Source organism: Camponotus floridanus, unplaced genomic scaffold (assembly GCF_003227725.1).
Source record: "Camponotus floridanus strain SB8 unplaced genomic scaffold, Cflo_v7.5 scaffold324, whole genome shotgun sequence".
NCBI lineage: Eukaryota > Metazoa > Arthropoda > Insecta > Hymenoptera > Formicidae > Camponotus > Camponotus floridanus.
The window spans coordinates 75518-102671 of NW_020229464.1; the positions used below are offsets into that span (position 1 = coordinate 75518).

A 27154-nucleotide genomic window follows, 5' to 3' on the forward strand; every position below is an offset into this window, starting at 1 on the left:
CATCAAACTACGATTTTTGGAAGTCACGTGGCATTCGCGGTCCAAAACCGATACCAGTTTTTGGTAATTTTAAAGACGTTATGCTTACTAAAAGGTTCGCAGGAGATTATTTAATGGAAATATACAATGAGTATAAAAATGAATCCATGATTGGAATATTCACAAGCAAAACACCTATTTTGATTGTAAAAGATCCAGATTTAATTAAGGATATTCTTATCAAAGATTTTTCTAAGTTCGCCGATAGAGGATTTCCTATCAGTGAAAAAGTATGTAGATAATTTAAATTTTATTAAAATATTGTAATTATATAAATGTGATAACATATATTACGATATTACGATATTTTCCAATAATCAAAATTATTCAAAAGATTATATTAATTTTAAATAGCCTTAAGTTTTTTCAACTATTATTGAATTATTTCAAATTATTTTTAAATTATTATAATTTAATGAAATTGATAAATTTATTTGACTGTAATTGTTCTTTATTATATCATAGGCTGATCCACTGTCGCAACATCTTTTCGCGTTAGAGTCTAAAAGATGGCGACCTTTGAGGATAAAGTTGTCCCCCGTTTTTACATCTGGTAAGCTAAAAGAAATGTTCTCTTTAATATCGGAATGCGCCGATCATCTTGAACAATATATTGAGAAATTGGTGAGCAAAAACGAGCCTATAGAATGCCGCGAGGTAACGGCAAAATATACGACCGATGTAATCGGTACTTGTGTATTCGGCATCGAAATGAATGCTCTATCAGACGAAGACAGTGAATTTCGTAGGATGGGAAGAATGGTCTTCACGCCAACCTGGCAAAATATTTTACGGTTGAGAATAAGTCAATTCTTTCCATGGCTCTACGAAATGCTCGGTTATATCCTACCACAATCGGAGGTCAATCAATTTTTCACACGTGTTGTCATAGAAACTATGAATTATAGAGAAACAAATAATGTCATTAGGCATGATTTCATTGATATGCTGCGCGAGTTAAAAAAGAATCCAGATAAAGTAGGTGATATCAGTAAGTAACGACTGTATATTTATATGAAAATTTTCTGTGACACAAGAAATTTTTAAAATGATAACTTTTTAAATTTTTGACAATGTTTTAGAGTCTTTGTAAATATAAATTTATAGATTAATAGTAATATATATTAATATTATACGTTAATTGTAGCTTAATAGTAGATTATTCATAATTTGTAATATTTGATGTAATATTTGAAGAATTAAAATTAATTGTAAAAAAATATCGTATTTCAGAGATGACCAAAAGCTTGATAGCTGCTCAAGCGTTCGTATTTTTCCTTGCCGGTTTTGAAACTTCATCGACGACTATGAGTCATGCTCTTTACGAATTGGCATTAAATCAACAAATACAAGATAAACTACGTGAGGAAATTGATCAAAAGTACACCAAACATGGTAGCAATTTAACATATGAAAATGTAAAAGAGATGAATTACTTAGATAAAGTTTTCAAAGGTACATCATTCAAAAAAAATAATTTAATAATTTGCTATTAATTTTCAGTAGCATTATAATATCAATAGTTTTATTGCTAATAAATTTTAATACATATATGTACACATTTCGATAATTTATACTTACACAAACAAATTTTCAAATAATTCTTCCTTGCATTACTTTTAATATATGCAGAAACTTTACGAAAATATCCACCAGTGACATTTCTTATGCGACAATCGACATCAAGTTATACTTTCAATGGTACTACACTTGACATAACAAAAAATCAAAAAGTATGGATTCCGATTTTCGCGATTCATCGAGATCCGGATATTTATCCGAAGCCAGATACTTTTGATCCAGAAAGATTTAATGACGATGCAATACAAACCAGGCATCCGATGCACTATCTACCTTTTGGTGATGGTCCAAGAAATTGTATTGGTAAAGTGATATATGTATATTTAAATACATTTCTTTCAGTTTTTTTTGTTTTGCTTTTACATGTAATATTATTTTAATCGAAAAATTTTTTTCATAATTTTTATTATTTTCAGGTGCTCGCTTTGCTGTTTATCAGACAAAGATTGGTCTTATAAAGATACTACGAAACTATAAAGTTGAAGTTTGCGATAAAACGCAAATACCCTACATAATTGATCCTAAAGCACTTATATTAGCATCAAAGGGTGGAATACACTTAAGAATAATTAAAATTAATCGAACTTAATTTAAGTTTTATTACAATTCTTAAGAAACAAAGGTAAAAAAATATCTATAAATTAGAATAATAATAATCATATCCCGATAGCATCAATATATTTTACTAATATTGTTATATTGTAATACTTTTTATGGTGTATATAATAATTAATAATTTGATTTAATTAATTTTAATTTATGTTGTTACATGCGTAATATGGATATAACCTGTTTGATTTTAAGTTTTAATTATATGTATACATTGCACATGGAAAGTGAATTATGTAATGTAAATATATGAAATATTGACAAATCATGTAAAACTATTTGTATGTAAAATATTTTTTGTTAATAAAATAATAACATGTTACATAAATATGTTATATAAAATATATTAAAATACATAAAAAATATATATGTTGTACATAATAATAATAAAAAATTAAATAAAACTAAAAATGTTCATTAATGTCCTTTACGAAAAATATTCATAATTATCTTTTGAATTAAAATATCTAAAATAAAAGATCTTTCGCGTTTTAATATATCATATTAAAAAATTATACACAGATCACTTCTAAAAAATTATTATGATGTTATTTTTAATTTTTAATTAAACTTTTACGATATTTATTGTTAAAAGTAATATAATAATTATGATCAAAGATAAAATTGAATTATATTTAGCTAAGACGAAATCGATTACGTTAATTTAGACCTTATTTTTTTAAATTTTGAAAAAGTTTTACTAATGTATTGTCACGGGCGAATTTTGCGTGAATCGCCATCGGATAGCCGGAGTCGGGATCAGGATTCGTTCGTGGATTTTACTGATAACGAGAACGTGTACGTGAAAAAAAAAGACTTTATTATAATAGCTTACAGTGTGTTTGTGTGAGTGTGTGGGTGTGTGTGTGTGTGTGTGTGTGTGTCACAGTGATATGTGAGATGTGTGTGTTGCAATATGCGTGTGAATTGCGCGAAGCGCGATGCGTATTAAATATTTCGCTGCGCGGAGATCGAGTTATAACGGCATGCATGGTTGTGTTAGCTGATTTCCCCGGGGCTGTGTTGAGTCGCACGAATATTATTCAAAATATATGTATTTATATAATTGATCGGTATCGCGTAATACAAATGCAGCGGTTATTATCAGAAGTGCAACAATACTTTATTCGGTACAATGCTTCGTACGCCGCGCGTGTTTACGTCTGGGTGCGGTGAATGACCGTTGACGGTGTGCGTCGCGTTTTTCTATGCGCGCGTGTCTGGCGGTAGGTCTAGCCGTGTTTTTGAGGATTTCTTTCCGCTGGCGTTTCTGCAAATCGCCGGGTAAATTCGGTGTACACGCCTTCGGCGGAAATATGAATGAAATTCCCGGTATTGAGGGAAAGTTTCTAGGAAACGTTGTGCCGACGAGAAATACTCGTCCGAGGCAGCTCTCCTCTCTGCCTCGAGATATAATGCACAACGTTAGGCGGTTGGATGCTGGACCGTTTTACCGAGATCACTCGGCCGAACCGGAATGCGCTCAGGTTCGTTTTGCGGTCGGAAGAAGTGGCTGGATGGATTGCCGGTTTATAATCGAGAGTTCTCGATAGAGGAAGAGTGCTCTCTACCTCTGTTTTAAATTCGGCTTTTTGCTAGGAGCGGTTCTGGATTGCGAGACGTTTCACTTGCGTGATCGGAATCGGAAAAGGTGATTAGATTGCCGAGTATGCCCTTTTTATACCGGCTAATTATCCGCGCGTCGGCGCGCGGCAGTATTACCCCTTCCAAACGAGTTTCGAAAACGGTCGGGCCCGTTCGGAGGGGTTCGGGTGTTGCGCCGAACGCGGGCTTTCGCCGGTCGGCGGTTCGGGGCGCCTCGGCAATCTCCGGTGTTTTCCGGCTCGACAATTAACAGCTTAACGCCGTTCGAGTTGTTTTACAACGTTTAAAAAATGTGGGCGCACCGCGCCCCTGCCTTTGCCCGGCGGATGTTCTGCCGGGCGGCAGCTTTCGGCGGATCGCATGCCGGGTATAATGATGCGAGGGGGTGCACGGGGTGCATCGTTACAGTATAATAAAATAAAAATATATATAAAGAAGTATGTTGAAACATTTTCCTTTTCTGATTTTAGAACATACAAAAATAACGAAAAAAAATAATATAAGTTATATGCACATTTTCGACACACATTTAACATTTTTTTAATGTGCGAACATTTTGCGATAATTGATATATTATTCATCTCTATAAATAAAACTACAAAAAAATCACAAGACACTTATATTATTTTCCCAAAAAATGAATTAAACGATTTTCAAATTTGTTTCGTTTTCCAACTTTCTACAAATCACAAATAAAACATTATCAGTAAATAGAATTGAAACAATATATTACAAAATTCAATTATTTTATTTTATTTTTTGTTATATATTTTGTAACGGCAAGGCTTATTATTGCCTCGCAGACCGGACATCCGTCTGCAAGATATAACAATTTTAATTATTTTTAATCATAATATTGACAATGGATAGAAGTTCAGTCTAATCACATCAGAAATATATATAATAATAATTCGCTATATCTCTTTCCGAAATAATAACTTATCTTCTTACTCTTCGAGATGTTGGCTCTCTCAGCTGTTCCGGGACTTCGAATTCCTTCTGTATTTTGTGAAAAAGACTTTGTGGAAATTATGAAGAAGCTGGCCAGATCTTACTTTCTGAGTATTCACTTCTTCTATTTCCTTCTTCTTTCCAAATGAATAGATCAAACATCGGAAAATCATCGATTTCCCGATGTTTGCCGTGCCAGGACCTCAGAAAAAAGGATGAGCAGAGACGAGGCTCTCACACTTCGATCATTATAGATCGGCATACGCTTTATATTAGTTAAACATTTGCATGTGTCAAATTGAGTGAAACAAACTTTACCTTTAAAGGCGGCAGTTCAAGTTTGATTATCACTTGTTACAATTTTTCTCCTTTTATACAACAAACTAGTGATGTGTGGAGCGTAAAGTAATCGTCAATAACTAATTCAAATTAGCTTACTGCCATGTCACATACATATACGTCAAACATTAATTACAATTTAACTAATCCTATGAAGACATTTTTGTTATTACCTCATTCATACCTTTCACACATATATACATCAATATTACTAATAAAAATATACACACACACTTACTGGAATCATCATTAACAATAATTCAAAAGTAGTTTAGAGAGAAACCAAAACACATAATATTATGTTTTCTTACTTTTTTTGAACATTATTTTTATCACTGTAATATTTTCGGAGATTGCGACGATTATAAATGCCTATTTCCCTTTATTCATTTTGATGATCAACTAATAAAAACGCATTTTCACCAATATACTGAATTATTTTATATGAATCTTCAAAAAGATGAAAAAATTTGTCAACTACCTTATCAAAGACATTGGAGAGATGTCTTACCCTTAACAGAACCAAATCTCCAACTGATAATTTAACATTCGAAATATTCTCTTATTGCTTTTTATGATATTTGAAATTTTTTTTTCAGTTTTCTCTTAGTCTCTCGTAATGAGATATCCTAAAAAAATTACCTTTTCAAAAAGAGGTAAAAAAAAGAAGTCCAGTCATCTCAGTAGTAAAACTTTATTGTATAAAACTATTTTACAAAAAATTATTTTAATAAAAAATTGCTGTATTAAAAAAAATTGTATAAAATAGTTGTCATAATTATTTACAAAAATTAATGATATATTTAAATAGAAAATTACGTCGAGAATAAAAGAGTGCGATTTTATTTTATGTTAATTAACAGTGTGTGTGTGTTAGATGTGATTGACTGCTGACAAATAATTAAATAAAAAAAATTATGTTTATATTTTTGTCGAAAGTTATTACATCTTTGTCGTAAAAATCAGAATCTCGATTTCTTCAACGATAAACAGTTGATTCATGTAGCTCGTAATTTAAAAAATTTTAATTATTAAAAAACTCGACGCTTCTGAATAATATACAAATAAATTTGGCAGCATGGAGTTTTTTAATAATTAAAATTTTTTAAGTTACAAGCTACATGAATCAACTGTTCATCGTTGAAGAAATCAGGATTCTGATTTTTACGACAAAGATGTAATAACTTTCGACGAAAATATAAACATAATTTTTCTTCATCTAATTATTTATCAGCAGTCAATCACATCTAACACACACACACACACACACATTGTTGATTAACATAAAATAAGATCGCACTCTTTTATTCTTGACGTAATTTTCTATTTAAATATATCATTAATTTTTGTAGATAATTATGACAATTATTTTACACAATTTTTTTTAATATAGCAATTTCTTATTAAAATAATTTTTTGTAAAATAGTTTTATACAATAATGTTTTATTATTGAGATGACTCGACTTCTTTTTTTTACCTTTTTTTAAAAAGTATAAAATTACAATAGTAGAATTAAAATAATAAAGTAATTAATATTATCAATTTTTATATGATATTATATATTATATATTATATATTAAGTATATTATACTAACAATAAGTTAATATTAGCTGAAGTTATATCATATAAGTTATTATATTATAGGATTATTCAATGCAAATAATGAAAATAATACTCGTGCAATTAATTATATTACTTATTTTAGTTTGTATGTGCTGCTGTAAATTTGTACTTATTTATACTAGTGCAAAAATGGCGTTACGTATCTCTTGATTCAAACTGTATTATGTGAATGTACAGAAAACGCATAAATCATTTTTTTTAAATTCATTTTTACTTTTCTTATAATCAGAATATCTTATTATGTAGTAAACGTGCCCTTAGGCCAAAGAGAAGGTACTCAGAAATAAATTAATTTAAAAATTAATAATATAAGTTTAAAAATATAAAATCCAAATTAAATAATTATATATACATATAATTATTTTTATTAATAGAATTATTTTTGTTTTATACATATATAACCTTTTTGTCAAACAATTTTTAAAGACTTTAATTCTTTTCTGTATAACATCAAGTATTTCCGTGAAGAAAAATAAATTACACGGAAATTATACGGAATGCAGCTAAGACGTCATGAAATTAGATCTTGTTGTCGTTTTTCCCACTCCAAGTACATTCTAGCTGAACGCCGCGAAAAGCAGTACCGTCTATGCCAGTCTAGTGATGATAGCACTGTCGCATAAAAAAAAAATATATATATATATATATATATATATATATATATATATACAATATTAACATAAATAAATGTTTATTTAATAATATTCATAATATATAAAATAATATAATAAAATAATACATATATTAAATAAAGTATAAAATAATATAATAAATTATTATATTTTCTTTTTTTACGCGACGGTGCCCTCTTTGCTATCATCACTAGACCGGCATAGACTATACTGCATTCGCGACGCATGTCCTTGGAGAGAGGAAAACGACATCAAGGTCCGGTCTTTGAGTCATGGCAACACATAATCAGATTGATTATTCGAAGTCAGTTACTACTGTGATTTCTAGCCAAAACACGCTACCGCGTTACTTATCGTTTAATAATTCTACCGCGTTACTTATCGTTTGATTCAAACTGCATTATAATAAATAAATTGAATATAATAATAAATTATGTATAAAGAATGGATTTATATACCGATTTTTGCTCACCAATAATGGATTTTGAAAAGCATACATAGTAATACAATTGTACGTAGTAACACAAACGTACGAACGAATTGTTATAATTACATATTTAATAAAAGATATAGACAATATTGAAGTGAATTCGATTACATGCTACGTGTGCTTGAATATGGCTCAAAATGTTACAAGATCTATAATTCTATATCTTCTTTGAGCGTTTGTAATTTGATTGTGATTATCTTTTTATCGACTGTTTTTCTATTATAATATTAATGAAAAAGGAAAGCTAATAATAATTATATTTTTGTATTCGTGATACAATCCACTGAATATAAACCATTTTGCATTGTCATTTGTTCTCTTAAAAAAAGAAATAGAAATTATTTACTTACTAGGAATTCTCTAATTTAATCTTAAGATATATACTCTGATCGTGACGTAAAAAGAAATCTAAAAACATAACATTAGAAGATAATAACTTGCAATTCGTTAAAACTGAGTTTTAAGGAATCTATCGAGAATATATGTATATATGTGAATTAATATCAATTCGATTAACACATCAGAATTAGTAGAGTGAGAAAAACAAGTAATTGAGGATTGGAAATCGATTGACTGCAAACGTTTACGAAAAACGCAAATTATGTTTGAAAAAATGTTATGTGTATTATTGAAGAGTTTAGTACTGACAAAGGCAACTGTCACGTTAATGCCGACAGATTGCAACACTTCAAACAACCCCCAGAAAGAAAGTGTTGCTATGTGTCCGTATTTAAATATCACGCAGGTAAGAAATATTTTTCTCTTGATTAAAAAACATTTGAATGCTATTGCAGTTAGTAGTGTAACTAAAATAGAATGATAGTAAATTACATATTCTATATAATAAGACAAGATAAAATAAAACAATTTAATATAAAAGAAAAAAGTATGTACGTTGTTGTAAAAAAGATGGATAAAGTTTCAAAATTTTGTTTACAAATAGATGTTATATAGTATATTAAATTTAATTAACACGGTATTTTAAAATTTGAGTTTATTATTCTCTCTCTCTCTTTATATATACAGGGTCTACCAAAAGTGTGGAAACCCCTAAATATCTCGGAAAATATACGTTTTACAGAAAAGTGTTTCCAACAAAAGTTGTAGGGTTTAAGAAGATCTATATACTGATTCTATCAGTTTGACCTTGGATGGCGTCGTCAAGGTCAGGTCAAGGTCACATTGACTTTTTTAAATGACACCCCCTACATTTGATTGCATATTCTTATAGCTTAATTCAAGAGCTTTCCAAAACACTATAATAATGTTCATTTTTATTAAGTACTTTGCGAGTTATGAGGGTTGAATGATAGAGTAGCGCCGGTATTAACATTATCCAAGGTGTACTACATGGAGGTTACTCGCTCGGATTTGCATCTGTTGTGTGTGTGATCCAGCTAACTAAGGCAAGATCGGTCGTGGATCCAGTCAGCAAAAGCAAAGACCCAACCAAATTACAATCGAGCATTTAAAGACCTGGAAAGCAATCGACATAGTAAACAGTAAATAAATTTGTGGATGCTCATTTATCATAATAATTGTTCGAAATGTGTGCGTGTGCGTGCGTGCGGTGCGTGTATACAGAGATCAGGTTAGGTTGCACCAAACGATTGCAAATGTGTTTCAATGTGTTAAAGTAAATGCTGAAAGTGGCTGCCATTTACTTCCTGACAATATGCTAATCTTTGGTAGAATGTAGAAATGACTTTACGATTCGTTTCAAAAGGTATCAAAGCCATTTCATCCCTTATTCGCTGTATCAATTCGTGAATGGTTTTAGGTTTTGTTCTGTAAACCTTACTCTTCAGATATCCCCATAGATAATAATCAAGAGGAGTTAGATCTGGTGACCGAGGTGGCCAATCCTCTCCTCCCTCATTTCCGTTCCTTCTTCCTATCCACCGTAGCGGAAAAGTCTTATTTAAAATACGACGTGGTCCTGCACCAAAATGAGCAGGAGCTCCATCATGCTGAAACCATATTTCTTGGAAATTATTTGGAAAAGTATTCTGTATGGCTGGAATTATTTGATCAACAAGTAATCTCTCATACCTTTGAGCGTTCAAATATTCTTCAAAAAAAAACGGCCCTATTAAATAGCCATCTATTATTCCGCACCATACATTTATTTTTTGTGGATGTTGTGTGTGAGTTTCCCGCACCCAATTCGGATTCTCATCTGACCAGAAACGAAAATTTTGATTATTAACTTCTCCCGTTAAGGTAAAAGTTGCCTCGTCTGTGAAAACAATTTGATAAGGGAAGATGGGCCGGACATCTATTAGTGCCATCATTCTTTCACAGAAATGTATACGACGCTCCTCATCTCCGTTTTGCAATTCTTGAACGTATTGCAATTTATATGGATGGAACTTGTTCTTCTTTAAAATTCTCCAAACCGACATGGGAGCAATATCGTGAGTTTGAGCGACTCTCTGAACACTAGAATTGGGATCTTCAATAAATGTCTGCAGAACATCAAGTTGTTTTTCTTCGTTGGTTGCAGACAATGGTCTTCCTGACTTAGAGCGATTTCTTACGCTACCAGTTTGTCTAAAACGTTCTATTGTTTTTAACACAGTGGACTTATTAATTCGACGGTTCGGATACGTGTCATTAAATAATCGAACGACATCAGAGAACGATCTTTCGTTATCACCCCATCCACGCATCATGAGGATAGTGATTCTTTCACGTTCCGACAAGTCGCCAGCCATTTTTAAAACGTTTAATTTTAATTAATCGTACGTTGTATTTGGACGATAACAATTAATTTCTGCTTGCTCAAAGCTGAAGTTAGAAGGTGCTCGTTCTTTGATAGCTTTATACATTCTTAGTTGAATTTTAAATGCGAGTTAGACTGCATGTAGTGCGTCACATAGCGGTAAATGAAGGAACTAACGAGACGTTTCATACACGTTTTATGGAGCAATTTTTTGGCAATTTGACTTCAGCGAAATATGAGGATATGTTGAGGAATCGATCTTGCCTTAGTTAGCTGGATCACACACACAACAGATGCAAATCCGAGCGAGTAACCTCCATGTAGTACACCTTGGATAATGTTAATACCGGCGCTACTCTATCATTTAACCCTCATAACTCGCAAAGTACTTAATAAAAATGAACATTATTATAGTGTTTTGGAAAGCTCTTGAATTAAGCTATAAGAATATGCAATCAAATGTAGGGGGTGTCATTTAAAAAAGTCAATGTGACCTTGACCTGACCTTGACGACGCCATCCAAGGTCAAACTGATAGAATCAGTATATAGATCTTCTTAAACCCTACAACTTTTGTTGGAAACACTTTTCTGTAAAACGTATATTTTCCGAGATATTTAGGGGTTTCCACACTTTTGGTAGACCCTGTATATATATATATATATATATATATATATATATATATATACATATATATACAGTATACAATATATATACAATATATACACAATATACATATATATATATATACAGGGTGTTCCCGGGTTAAAAGGCCAAATTTAAAATATAAATTTGGGACCGCAAACAAGCAAATATTTCTTCTGGAAGTTTGCTCGCAAACGCTTCGCGTTCAAAAGATATCGACTTGTTAAGTTACAGAAATATAGGAATAAATAATATCGAAATAATTTAGGTTTATCTTTTTTATTGCTTTTTTTATTGCTTTATAGTAATCAAAATTTTGTAATTATTAAATATTTTGTTCAAAATGATAGCCTCCAGCTTGGAGACAAGTATTGCACCTATCGACATATTGTACTACTTTACTCCACGAAAGTATTCAATGAACTAACAATTATTTGGTACACTGCGCGAAATCGATTCTGTTTGTAAAAAACAGAAGTCTATGAATGACCTTCAATCTTCAAAACAAAGACAAAACAGAAATATTTTGGTATTAACAAAAAGAGGTAAAGCTCTCTGTAAATTAAAATTTAAAGAGGTCCAATAGGCGTAGAGAGCTAAGTATCAATTAAAAATGTAGGTCAATAATCAGAAAAAAATATATATTAATAGTTCATAATACAAAAACAAAAAACAAAACTAATATAATATATATAAGAATATTTTCTACGTAATTGTTTAATCTACGGAATAGTTTCTACGTAATTGTGGAGCATCAGGTATTTCCTTCACATATGTCACTAGGGAAATTCGATTTGAAACTAAAGAACTGTAATTCTGTGTATGACTTTAAAAAGATTAAGAAAGAATTTGTAAGGAAGCTTCTAAAATTAGAGATTAACGATGCATATAAAACTATTAAACATAATTATGATCACATCTATATCATTACACAACTATTATTCAACAACATTCCTGAGTCTGTTTGTATCTTGTTTTTTAATAAACAGAGTGGACCCTTATTTACAGTTTATCATAACACACGTAGGATGTTTGATAGGAGGTTTAAACTAATCATCGAGAAACAAACGAATAGACCTGACATTAAGCCGATCCACTACGTTAGAGCCTTAAAAGCACAAGAGAATCTTAACGAGGAAATAACTTTTCACCACCAAGATCCTTACAATCATTCACCTCCTCACCACGACAATGAAATCATTGTGGATATTGAGCCTTCCTCATTTTCTAATTTTAAATACGATATTTCCAATATTAATGACAAGTGGTTTATTAACATGTCGTCAATCCAGATTCCTGATAAAGTTAAGAGTTTCTTACAGCTTGGTGGAAATTTTAGTTTACCGGTTACAAACAGGACTAATTTAACAACCGAATTCATCATTAATTTCCAAAATAACCTTAGGAAACTTCCACCCGAGAAACGTATTGCAGTACGGAACAGGTCTATTGGTATTATCAATTCCATACCATCTTACCAGTACCCACGTACGAAGACTCACAATTTGCTACTACATCTCAACAAAATCACCAACGACTTTCTCAATGACAACCAGAATCTCATCATTACACGAGCCGACAAAGGCAACATCACGGTTTTACTTGATAAAGACATATACAGTATGTATGAATTAACGTGGCCCGTAGTGATTTATTGCGAAGTTAATGGGTTTAGAAGAAAATAGTCCAAACAAAAATTGTATGGTTACAAGGGGGACATAATATAATGAAACTTGTTCAGTTACAGGTGGCGCCACTTTTGAGATATCTTAATGGAAGCCATTTTTGTAAATGGAAGTTGATTTTTTTTTCTAATAAAAGTTGTAACAGATATTGAAACGAATACAATGGTTTTTGTATTTTTTTATTCGGATCAATTTTGACCGAGTTACAGCTTTAAAGTTTCAATATTGCCAAAAACTGCTGTATTTGTCTTGATGCCAGCCACTTCTATTTGAATCCAAAAAAATGCAACAAAGAACAAAGAACAGTCGATTTACTTTTTTTAAGTAGAATTGTACATTTATTATTTTAATATTACAGTTATAAAGTAATTTTAATATTTCTTTTTCCCTTCGACATAGCCGCTGTCATGTAGAATGCACTGCTGCAATCTTCTCATCGTCTCCTTTTCGACGTTTTTTAACATTTCGGGGGTCATGTTGGCGAACCTTACGATGATCGGTATTTCACGATAAACTAAAACACTTCAGTTCCGTAGGCATAATACGTACATAATAAACACAAATACGAGCGTATGCTCAAATATGAATGCAAAAACATAAACACGAACGAACTGCCAAATGTAAACAAATAAATGCCAAGTTCGCCGGTTTTTTCTTTACGGAATAATTCAGTTTTAACTGAAGTAAGTTAGTTTATCGTGAAATATCGATCAAATTCAATTTTCTCTGCCATCGTAAAAGTAGACATTATTAAGCAACTTAATGTTTCATTACACAGTGCTGAACTTATTTGATCGATATTTCACGATAAACTAACTTACTTCAGTTAAAACTGAATTATTCCGTAAAGAAAAAACCGGCGAACTTGGCATTTATTTGTTTACATTTGGCAGTTCGTTCGTGTTTATGTTTTTGCATTCATATTTGAGCATACGCTCGTATTTGTGTTTATTATGTACGTATTATGCCTACGGAACTGAAGTGTTTTAGTTTATCGTGAAATACCGATCATCGTAAGGTTCGCCAACATGACCCCCGAAATGTTAAAAAACGTCGAAAAGGAGACGATGAGAAGATTGCAGCAGTGCATTCTACATGACAGCGGCTATGTCGAAGGGAAAAAGAAATATTAAAATTACTTTATAACTGTAATATTAAAATAATAAATGTACAATTCTACTTGAAAAAAGTAAATCGACTGTTCTTTGTTCTTTGTTGCATTTTTTTGGATTCAAATAGAAGTGGCTGGCATCAAGACAAATACAGCAGTTTTTGGCAATATTGAAACTTTAAAGCTGTAACTCGGTCAAAATTGATCCGAATAAAAAAATACAAAAACCATTGTATTCGTTTCAATATCTGTTACAACTTTTATTAGAAAAAAAAATCAACTTCCATTTACAAAAATGGCTTCCATTAAGATATCTCAAAAGTGGCGCCACCTGTAACTGAACAAGTTTCATTATATTATGTCCCCCTTGTAACCATACAATTTTTGTTTGGACTATTTTCTTCTAAACCCATTAACTTCGCAATAAATCACTACGGGCCACGTTAATTCACACATACTGTATATCCGAAAAATTGAAGAGCTACTCAAGGATGACGAAACTTATATGGTTATAGATAGAAATCCTATTAACAAATTAATTTCCAATTTACGAGGATTGCTTACGAGATGGAAAAATAATAATTATATCACACAAGCTACATACCGCTCGTTATCATATAGTGAAGGTTCTCTCCCGCGAGCCTACGGCTTACCGAAAGTGCACAAACCTGAGTGTCCGTTTAGACTGATTGTGTCGTCGATTGATAGCCCTCTTTATCAACTCGCGGTTTTTTTACATAAAATTATGATTAAGGGTTTCCCTTCGGCGCACAGCTCTATAGAGAATAGTTTTGAGTTGATAAAAAAACTGAATAATGTACAATTAGATAGTGATTACAAGCTTATCTCCCTTGACGTGATTTCACTCTTCACGAATATTCCGATTGACCTCGCTGTTGACAGTGTTTCAAATAGATGGGAATATATTAAAAATAGCACTGATCTTCCAAAATCAGAATTCTTATTGGGAGTTAAAATGGTGTTGAATTCCACCTTTTTTATTTTCAACAACATTTATTATCGACAGTTATATGGTACTCCAATGGGCTCACCCCTCTCACCAATTTTAGCTGATATCGTTATGCAGGATATTGAGAACAAGGCTCTAAACACAATTAATTTCATACCTCCGTTCTATTTTAGATATGTGGATGATATAATCACTGCGTGTCCTTCCAATCTGACTGACCATATATTAACTGTATTTAACTCTTTTAACTCTAGATTACAATTTACTTTGGAAGTAGAAGCAAATAAGTCTCTTAATTTTTTAGAAGTTACTGTTATATCGGGTCATAATAAACTACATTTTGATTGGTATCATAAGCCAACTTATTCAAGTAGGTATTTGAATTTCCTATCACAACACCCTGATTGCCAAAAAAGAGGCACAATAATTAGCCTTATCGATAGGGCCTTTAAGTTGTCGCACCCGTTTTTTCATCGAAAGAATTTCATGCTCATTATTGAGATCCTACTGAACAATGGTTACCCGTTAAAATTTATTTTTGACACGATCAATCATAGACTTCGCTTTTTGACACGGACATCTACATCTGACGCCTTGATCGAGAAAGAAACCTCATCTTTTTTCACGGTTCCTTTTTTACCATCATTAACAAATAACTTTGGAAACATTCTTAAAGATACGAACATTAAGTTGTCGTATTATAGTCTTAATAAAATTAACACTATTATTAAGGCTCATAAAGACCGCATCCCGAAAGTTTCAAATAAGAATGTGGTCTACAAAATAGAATGCGGAAATTGTGACGTATCTTATGTCGGGCAGACAGGAAGAAAGTTAATTACGAGAATAAATGAACACAAAAAACACATTAATAGAGTTACTACTAACAAGTCTGTCATTACGGAACACAGGTTAAATTTTGATCATGATTTCAGATGGGATGACGTTAAAATACTTGACAAAGAATCTTTTTACAATAAGAGGTTAATTTCCGAAATGTTATATATTAAGCGACAGCATAACGGTCTAAATTTACAAACTGATACAGAATGTTTTCCTGACATTTATAATGATATAATAAATAAACTTCCGAATATCTGACGGTCATACACAGAAATCAACACGGCCAACCGTTCCTTGCTTTGTTCATTTATATTCTGGTCCTTGTAAGTGATAGTTTCACAGAGAAAGAATTTTCAAAAGATATTAACGTTCTTGTACATCTGATCTTTTAACGTATATACATGTGCATCTTGGATCCTCATAGCAATGTAAGCTACCCTTATTTAAATGTTTTTTATGGTAAATTACTTTTATTTCATGTACTCACTCTAATTTCTGATTGTTAATTGGCTGCGAATTTTGGTTTTTATTTTATTTTATTGACTATTATTGTTTTATACTTTGACTAATTATTTTTCTTTTTCGGTATTTATTTATATTCCTGTTGATTAATAATGTTCTCTGTCGCCTAATCTATTTATTTAATACTGTTTTCATTTAAACTAATCAGTTTTTAATCATTATATGACCAAAAACTTACATTGCTCTTGGGTTCTGTGGTGGCTTTTACTTTTATTCTTTTTTATGTACGTTATTCAGATTTTCAAATGAAGCATACTCTACTTTGGGTCAATCAACCTAAACGAGAGTGGTTTCACTTATGGAAACAATTGGGAGCCGTTTGCGTTTCTACCATGTACAACCGTGGCGTTTGGAGATACATCTCCTTTAAATTTTGTAAGCCTGAGTATGTACAACCGTTGCGATCGGAGCTGTTTCTCCTTTTTGAAAATGTTTTTTATTATTTCTTATTTATTTTTGAATTTAATTTATATTCTTTCCGTTTCTAATTATCACCGTTTTATGTCTCTACGAACCGTGTTACTAAATGCTCTAATCTTCGTTAATTAAATTGCGCTGAAGATGACTCGAAGACAAGTCGAAACGTCCGCACACACCTTTTATTCTTATATATATTATATTAGTTTTGTTTTTTGTTTTTGTATTATGAACTATTAATATATATTTTTTTCTGATTATTGACCTACATTTTTAATTGATACTTAGCTCTCTACGCCTATTGGACCTCTTTAAATTTTTATTTTGGTATTATTCATTCTTATGGTTCTGTAACTTAACAAGTCGATATCTCTTGAACGAAGCGTTTGCGAGCAAACACTTCCAGAGGAAATTTTTGCTTGTTTTCAGGTTCCAAATTTATACTTTAAATTTGGCCATTTAACCCGGGAACAGGCGAATTTGTCCCTCAAGCGGCATTCACATCGCTGCGTATACAATTATTGCTTCGATATGTACAATGCTTTAAGTGACAAAATCATATGTGTGCATGAGCGCACATACGTGTACGATATGTATATGTATGTGTACGTACATATGAAAGATAAATTTATTAAAGTATAGTGCGGAATAGTGTAATATGTATGTGTACGTACGTATGAAAGATAAATTTATTAAAGTATAGTGCGGAATAGTGTAACAAGGAATAGAAGTGACATGTTACTTGTTTAAAAAGACAGAAGAGAAGTGACATATTAATAAAAGTTATTATCAAGCGACGCAGTAGTATCGCAACGCCGAGTGCATTGATTAATAAAATAAAACCCAGATTTGTGACACTTAATGGCCGCCAAGTGGACTGTGATTGTAAAATTTTTCTCATTTTTAGATTAGACATAATATATTTTGACATATTATATATTAATAAAGAGAATAGATAGTTATCATTTTGTGGACTATATTTGTATAATTTATAATTATATATATATATATATATATATATATATATATATTTGTATGTGTGTGTGTGTGTGTGTGTGTGTGTGTGTGTGTGTGTGTGTGTGGTGTGCGTGCGTGCGTGCGTGCGTGCGTGGTGGTGTGTGTGTGTGTGTGTGTGTGTGTGTGTGTGTAGAAATTTACATATTTGACTGCGCAACCATAATTATAGTTACATAAACATTTGTTACATTTGCCTGCGTAGACACAAATATAAATACGCAGAAATATTCCCTATATGTATAATGATAATTATATATATATATATATATATATATATATATATATATACATATATATATATATATGTGTATATATATAATAAATAATTACATATGTAGGGAATATTTCTGCGTAACTATATTTATGTCTATGCATGCAAATGTAATAAATGTCTATGTAAGTATAATTATAGTTGCGCAGTCAAATATGAAAATTTCTACACATTTCTGTACAAATGAGAGTCGTCCCACCGTAATCCGATACTACGAACGCGGCGAAGCGGTGGGCGGGTCGCTCTCCGAGACATGATGGTGGTTTGCGATATATCGCAATACCGCGCTGAAAAATGATACCGTCTCCCCTTTTCGTGGCGAGAAAATGATGCGCTATCATTTCCACACCACCTTGCGGTAGTTAGCATGGTGCGCTTTTTTTATAGTGGTTTCCCCCATAGGCCTATTCCACTCTCAATTTAAAAATTATTCAAAATGCTATTTACTATACGCTGAATATATCGTAAATGTAAAAAATTAATGGACAGTACCTTTACAAAAATTGATTCGTGGTTGAAAATCCCTCGATAAAATGTATTGCACGCGTTGATAATGTGATACGATGATAAAATTCTTCAAGAATCCTTTCTTCATCTCATACACGAAGAGACACTGTTGGACCGGTTATTCCGATATTATGCACGACACTCAGTTTCACATAATTATTGCACAACACGTAAAATTGTACGGCCACTTGGTTTTCGTGCACGCCCGAGAAATGATTCCATGTAAATTGTGGCCGCACGATAAGTATTTTCTCCCGCTAGTCCGTATGCCACAATCATATCCTTATATTCCTGCAGAGTACACTTCATTTTCTCTGTTAATTTACTACGCAAACACAAGATTTTTATTAAAACGTCTTAGCTCTCGCACGCTGTTACGGATTTGTTAGGAAATAAATGAGCTTCAAAACTCATACATTTGTGTATTAGCGTGTAGATTCTCCTGAGCAACGCAACAATTAAAAAAAATAATTTGTTTCCCATGTTTTGAAAGTTATCTTCAACGTCCGCCATTTTATAAAACATAAAAAAAATGTAATTGTTAATTGCAAATTACATATTTTTTTCTTAAAAACAACTATGTGTTTTCTTTACATCAATTGATTCCTCTCATTTTATACATAAAATTATTAAGGTAAAATAGTCGAAAAATGAATATTGTACAAGATATTTTACGATTTATGTAAAATTAAGAAATGATTTCAAGCCTCATAACTCGAAAAGTACTCAATGAAGAAATAGTTTATTATAGTTTATTATGTTTTGGAAAACTCTCGAGATAAATTACACGAATACGTAATAAAAAATAGGGAGTTCTATTTAAGAAATTGACGGTGAATTTCAAATGACTCTCCCATGTCAAATCATTGCTACTATCGGATGGCCCCCTTCAAGCCATACAACTTTTGCCTGAAACATTTCTTTCTTAAGTGCATAGTTTATGAAATATTCGACCGGTCCGGGACTTTTCGGATACTCTGTATACATATACGTTTACTAGTTATTTATAGAAGATGGATCTCATATACACATATAGACATTTATTAAATATCTATTAGATAAATTTTTCCGTGTGGGTATTAACTAGAAAACAATTGTATAACACGTTTTAATCTTATCAATTCAAAAGTTAACATACTTTAAAACGATTAAAAAGACAATCAAGAAGTCTCATGCATATAACAAAATAATATAAATGCACATGCATATAACAAAAGTAATAAAGTGTAAAAAAAATGTACTATAGTTTAGTTTGTGAAATATAAAGAAAATAATCAACCGAATGTATAATTTAATTGACAAATTCAAATAACAATGTAATCTACATGAATACTATACTTTATTTCAATTCATTATATTCTTAAAAAATTTGTTTTTATTAAAATTTATTTGCAAAGAGCTATTTTTCCTTATATCGTTTATCCAAAATATCACGTGTAATCTAGTTAAAAAATTAATTGTTAGTTCAATATATCTGAAAAAATGTATATATTTTATATTATATGTCTTACACAGTCACATAATTAATTATAATTATCGACCGAAAAATGACTGACAATTATTTTATAAGTTCATTTTATTAAATGCAGAGTACATACGCAATAGCATATAGAGTGTAATGATTAAGGAAAATTATCTGATCAATTATATTTTCTCACTATTATAATATGCGAAGTCATGTATTCGACGTCATGTATTTTGTATTTGAGATAAATGTTGATCATGTAGTTTCCGCAATTCATCGTGACTCACTTCCTTACTCGCACATCATTTGTGGTGGCGCGTACGCTTTATAATTTGATCCAACTTGGACCACGACAGCCAGTACCATTTCCAGTCACTTCGCGACAAGTTGATCGGCTGAGATAGCTCCGGATGTGTCAATTGCTGTAATCGTCCATTAAGTTACCGCATTCAAGTACGTCATATTTATTATTTATCATTTATTTGGGTATTATCTATCATTTGTCTTCTGAATCGCATATAATGGAATATTTCGATTATCATATAAATAATAACATTTTCAAAGATTTTTAAAAGAATTCCAGAATTTCAAAATGTATGTCTCACACACACACGCACGCACACACACACACACACACACACACACACACACACACACACACACAGACACATACACAGACAGAGAACGTGCTTAATTTTTGTATTTCAATCACAGATTTCTTCGCGAAAATCGTTCATTTGATGATGAAAAGAATGTGAATTATCAATAGATAATTGATTTGAAAAAGTGATGCAATGTGTTTCCATTCATTAATTTACATACAATAATAATAACACCTGAGTTTGACATTTACCTAAGATAAGAATGACGTGAGTTAGATATGTTTATATTTTGAAGTGATAAACGATATTACTGATTATATTATCGTCGCGTTACGATTGTAGCAGTATGCAAATTATTATTTTGCAAGCACAATATTAAAACACATGGTTCAATCCAAAACTTTATATAGAGTGTATAGTTCATTATCTTAGGAACATTTCTACTTATGTTTTTTACGGTCTTACTCACTTTATCTCCACTTCGCTATTATAAACATGCTTGACAGCATTCCTTCGCGATTTTATGATATAGTTATATAGTATATTGATATAGAATATAGTATATTAAAGTGAAGAAATGAGATTTCTCATTCGGTTGATTTCAACGTGGCAAATTTGTGCTAAATAGACAGAAAAATAGAATTATATTTTTAATTAAGATTATGTATTTATTAAAAGCATAAAATAAAATTTTATTTATTATTGTTTATCTTTAAATTACATTAATAAATTTTAAATGAAAAGTAATTTGCATGTCATAATTTAAATGCGTTACATTTTACGAAATTGCATCACTCTTTTCTTAACAATCTACAAAATTACAAATTGTTACAAATTCTTACAATTTACAAATTATTTACACATATCTATAAGTGACTTATCGATTATACCGATCGATAAAACTTGATTAAAAAATTAGTTATAATAAACTTATACTTTGTTAAATATGCATTTAATGCTTATCAACCTTTTTATTAAATTTTGGATTTGTTGAAATGGAATAAACAATGAGATTTTATATAATAAAATATTACTTTTTCTTTTTTAGAAAACATCGCTCTAAATAATTGATTGGCAACAGCAGAACAATGGGACCTTTTGAAATACTATGCGGTATTGCGGCTATATTTCTCGCAGCTTATTATTATTTTACATCAAACTACGATTTTTGGAAGTCACGTGGTATTCGCGGTCCAAAACCGATACCAGTTTTTGGTAATTTTAAAGACGTTATGCTTAATAAAAAGTTCGCAGGAGATTATTTAATGGAAATATACAATGAGTATAAAAATGAATCCATGATTGGAATATTCACAAGAAAAACACCTATTTTGATTGTAAAAGATCCAGATTTAATTAAGGATATTCTTATCAAAGATTTTTCTAAGTTTGCCGATAGAGGACTTCCTGTCAGTGAAAAAGTATGTAGATAATTTAAATTTTATTATAATATTGTAATTATATAAATGTGATAACTTTACATATATTACGATATTTTCCAATAATCAAAATTGTTGAAAAGATTATATTAATTTTAAATAGCCTTAAGTTTTTTCAAATATTATTAAATTATTTTAAATTATTTTAAATTATTATAATTTAATGAAATTGATAAATTTATTTGACTGTAATTGTATTTTATTATATCGTAGACTGATCCACTGTCGCAACATCTTTTCGCGTTAGAGCCCAAAAGATGGCGACCTTTAAGGATAAAGTTGTCGCCCGTTTTTACATCTGGTAAGCTAAAAGAAATGTTCTCTTTAATATCGGAATGCGCCGATCATCTTGAACAATATATTGAGAAATTGGTGAGCAAAAACGAGCCTATAGAATGCCGCGAGGTAACGGCAAAATATACGACCGATGTAATCGGTACTTGTGCATTCGGCATCGAAATGAATGCTCTATCAGACGAAGACAGTGAATTTCGTAGGATGGGAAGAATGGTCTTCACGCCAACCTGGCAAAATATTTTACGGTTGAGAATAAGACAATCCCTTCCATGGCTCTACGAAATGCTCGGTTATATCCTACCACAATCGGAGGTCAATCAATTTTTCACACGTGTTGTCATAGAAACTATGAATTATAGAGAAACAAATAATGTCATTAGGCATGATTTCATTGATATGCTGCGCGAGTTAAAAAAGAATCCAGATAAAGTGGGCGATATCAGTAAGTAACGACTGTATATTTATATGAAAATTTTCTGTGACACAAGAAATTTTTAAAATGATAACTTTTTAAATTTTTGACATTTCGTTTTAGAGTCTTTGTAAATATAAATTTATAGATTAATAGTAATATATATTAATATTAAACGTTAATTGTAGCTTAATAGTAGATTATTCATAATTTGTAATATTTGATGTAATATTTGAAGAATTAAAATTAATTGTAAAAAAATATCGTATTTTAGAGATGACCGAAAGCTTGATAGCTGCTCAAGCGTTCGTATTTTTCCTTGCCGGTTTTGAAACTTCATCGACGACTATGAGTCATGCGCTTTACGAATTGGCATTAAATCAACAAATACAAGATAAGCTACGTGAGGAAATTGATCAAAAGTACACCAAACATGGTAGCAATTTAACATATGAAAATGTAAAAGAGATGAATTACTTAGATAAAGTTTTCAAAGGTACATCATTCAAAAAAAATAATTTAATAATTTGCTATTAATTTTCAGTAGCATTATAATATCAATAGTTTTATTGCTAATAAATTTTAATACATATATGTACACATTTCGATAATTTATACTTCACAAACAAATTTTCAAATAATTCTCCCTTGCATTACTTTTAATATATGCAGAAACTTTACGAAAATATCCACCAGTGACATTTCTTATGCGACAATCGACATCAAGTTATACTTTCAATGATACTACACTTGACATAACAAAAAATCAAAAAGTATGGATTCCGATTTTCGCGATTCATCGAGATCCAGATATTTATCCAAAGCCAGATACTTTTGATCCAGAAAGATTTAATGACGAAGCAATACAAACCAGGCATCCGATGCACTATCTACCTTTTGGTGATGGTCCAAGAAATTGTATTGGTAAAGTGATAATTATTACGTATATTTAAATACATTTCTTTCAGTTTTCTTTGTTTTGCTTTACATGTAATATTATTTTAATCGAAAAACTTTTCTTATAATAATAATTTTCTATTTTCAGGTGCTCGCTTTGCTGTTTATCAGACAAAGATTGGTCTTATAAAGATACTACGAAACTATAAAGTTGAAGTTTGCGATAAAACGCAAATACCCTACATAATTGATCCTAAAGCATTTCTATTAGCACCAAAGCATGGAATACACTTAAGAATAATTAAAATTAATCGAACTTAATTTAAGCTTTATTACAATTCTTAAGAAACAAAGTTATTACAATTCTTAAGAAACAAAAAATAAAAAAATATCTATAAATTAGAATAATAATAACCATATCCCGATAGCATCAATATATTTTACTAATATTGTTATATTGTAATACTTTTTATGGTGTATATAATAATTAATAATTTGATTGAATTAATTTTAATTTATGTTGTTACATGCGTAATATGGATATAACCTGTTTAATTTTAAGTTTTAATTATATGTATACATTGCACATAGAAAGTGAACTATGTAATGTAAATATATGAAATATTGACAAATCATGTAAAACTATTTGTATGCAAAATATTTTTTGTTAATAAAAATAATAAAATGTTACATAAATATGTTATATAAAATATATTAAAATACATAAAAAATATATATGTTGTATATAATAATAATAAAAAATTAAATAAAACTAAAAATGTTCATTAATGTCCTTAACGAAAAATATTCATAATTATCTTTCGAATTAAAATATCTAAAATAAAAGATCTTTCGCGTTGTAATGTATCATATTAAAACACTATATACAGATCACTTCAAAAAATTATTATGATGTTATTTTTAATTTTAAATTAAACTTTTACGATATTTATTGTTAAAAGTAATATAATAATTATGATCAAAGATAAAATTGAGTTATATTTAGCTAAGACGAAATCGATTACGTTAATTTAAACCTTATTTTTTAAAATCTTGAAAAAGTTTTTTTTTACTAATGTATTGTCACGGACGAATTCCGCGTGAATCGCTGTCGAATAGCCGGAGTCGGGATCAGGATTCGTTCGTGGATTTTACTGATAACGAGAGCGTGTTCGTGAAAAAAAAACACTTTATTATAATAGCTTACAGTGTGTTTGTGTGAGTGTGTGGATGTGTGTGTGTGTGTGTCACAGTGATATGTGAGATGTGTGTGTTGCAATATGCGTATGAATTGCGCGAAGCGCGATGCGTGTTAAATATTATTTCGCTGCGCGGAGATCGAGTTATAACGGCACGCATGGTTGTGTTAGCTGATTTCCCCGGGGCTGTGTTGAGTCGCACGAATATTATTCAAAATATATGTATTTATATAATTGATCGGTATCGCGTAATACAAATGCAGCGGTTATTATCAGAAATGCAACAATATTTTATTCGGTACAATGCTTCGTACGCCGCGCGTGTTTACGTCTGGGTGCGGTGAATGACCGTTGATGGTATGCGTCGCGTTTTTCTATGCGCGCGTGTCTGGCGGTAAGTCTAGCCGTGTTTTTGAGGATTTCTTTTCGCTGGCGTTTCTGCAAATCGCCGGGTAAATTCGGTGTACGCGGCTTCGGCAGAAATATGAATGAAATTCCCGGTATTGAGGGAAAGTTTTCAGGAAACGTTGTGCCGACGAGAAATACTCGTCCGAGGTAGCTCTCCTCTCTGCCTCGAGATATAATGCACAACGTTAGGCGGTCGGATGCTGGACCGTTTTATCGAGATCCCTCGGCCGAACCGGAGTGCGTTCAGGTTCGTTTTGCGATCGGAAGAAGCGGCTGGATGGATTGCCAGTTTATAATCGAGAGTTCTCGATAGAGGAAGAGTGCTCTCTATCTCTGTTTTAAATTCGGCTTTTTGCTAGGAGCGATTCTGGATTGCGAGACGTTTCACTTGCGTGATCGGAATTGGAAAAGGTGATTAGATTGCCGAGTATGCCCTTTTTATACCGGCTAATTATCCGCGCGTCGGCGCGCGGCGGTATTACCCCTTCCGAACGGATTTCGGAAAAACGGTACGGTCGGGCCCGTTCGGAGGACTTCGGGTGTTGCGCCGAACGCGGGCTTTCGCCGGTCGGCGGTTCGGGGAACCTCGGCAATCTCCGGTGTTTTCCGGCTTGACAATTAACGGCTTAACGCTGTTCGAGGTGTTTTACAACGTTTAAAAAATGTGGGCGCACCGCGCCCCTGCCTTTACCCGGCGGATGTTCTGCCGGGCGGCAGCTTCCGGCGGATCGCATGCCGGGTATAATGATGCGAGGGGGTGCACGGGGTGCATCGTTACAGTATAATAAAATAAAAATATATATAAAGAAGTATGTTAAAACATTTTCCTTTTCTGATTTTAGAACATACAAAAATAACGAAAAAAAATAATATAAGTTATATGCACATTTTCGACACACATTTAACATTTTTTTAATGTGCGAACATTTTGCGATAATTGATATATTATTCATCTCTATAAATAAAACTACAAAAAAATCACAAGACACTTATATTATTTTCCCAAAAAAATGAATTAAACGATTTTCAAATTTGTTTCGTTTTCCAACTTTCTACAAATCACAAATAAAACATTATCAGTAAATAGAATTGAAACAATATATTACAAAATTCAATTATTTTATTTTATTTTTTGTTATATATTTTGTAACGGCAAGGCTTATTATTGCCTCGCAGACCGGACATCCGTCTGCAAGATATAACAATCTTAATTATTTTTAATCATAATATTGACAATGGATAGAAGTTCAGTCTAATCACATCAGAAATATATATAATAATAATTCGCTATATCTCTTTCCGAAATAATAACTTATCTTCTTACTCTTCGAGATGTTGGCTCTCTCAGCTGTTCCGGGACTTCGAATTCCTTCTGTATTTTGTGAAAAAGACTGTGTGGAAATTATGAAGAAGCTGGCCAGATCTTACTTTCTGAGTATTCACTTCTTCTATTTCCTTCTTCTTTCCAAATGGATAGATCAAACATCGGAAAATCATCGATTTCCCTATGTTTGCCGTGCCAGGACCTCAGAAAAAAGGATGAGCAGAGACGAGGCTCTCACACTTCGATCATTATAGATTGGCATACGCTTTATATTAGTTAAACATTTGCATGTGTCAAATTGAGGGAAACAAACTTTACCTTTAAAGGCGGCAGTTCAAGTTTCATCATCACTTGTTACAATTTTTCTCCTTTTATACAACAAACTAGTGATGTGTGGAGCGTAAAGTAATCGTCAATAACTAATTCAAATTAGCTTACTGCCATGTCACATACATATACGTCAAACATTAATTACAATTTAACTAATCCTATGAAGACATTTTTGTTATTACCTCATTCTACATATCA

General features: G+C 31.4%; 2 protein-coding genes across 2 annotated transcripts; both read left to right on the forward strand.

Moving 5' to 3' along the window:
* Window positions 1-2: 2 nt before the first annotated feature.
* On the forward strand, window positions 3-2224 carry LOC112638579 (probable cytochrome P450 6a13; the record flags this gene model as incomplete). Its single annotated transcript, XM_025410574.1, has 5 exons — window positions 3-269; window positions 505-1030; window positions 1273-1494; window positions 1672-1923; window positions 2037-2224. Coding segments are annotated over 5 exons (1440 nt in total), but the record flags the coding sequence as incomplete, so codon positions are not given.
* An 18105-nt stretch (window positions 2225-20329) lies between these two features.
* LOC112638577 (probable cytochrome P450 6a13) lies at window positions 20330-24088 on the forward strand. The gene is made up of 6 exons (XM_025410570.1): window positions 20330-20501; window positions 21699-22071; window positions 22303-22828; window positions 23073-23294; window positions 23471-23722; window positions 23844-24088. Exons 2-6 carry the CDS (start codon window positions 21739-21741, stop codon window positions 24014-24016), a joined length of 1506 nt encoding a protein of 501 aa, XP_025266355.1. The 5' UTR covers window positions 20330-20501; window positions 21699-21738; the 3' UTR covers window positions 24017-24088.
* Window positions 24089-27154: the final 3066 nt, after the last annotated feature.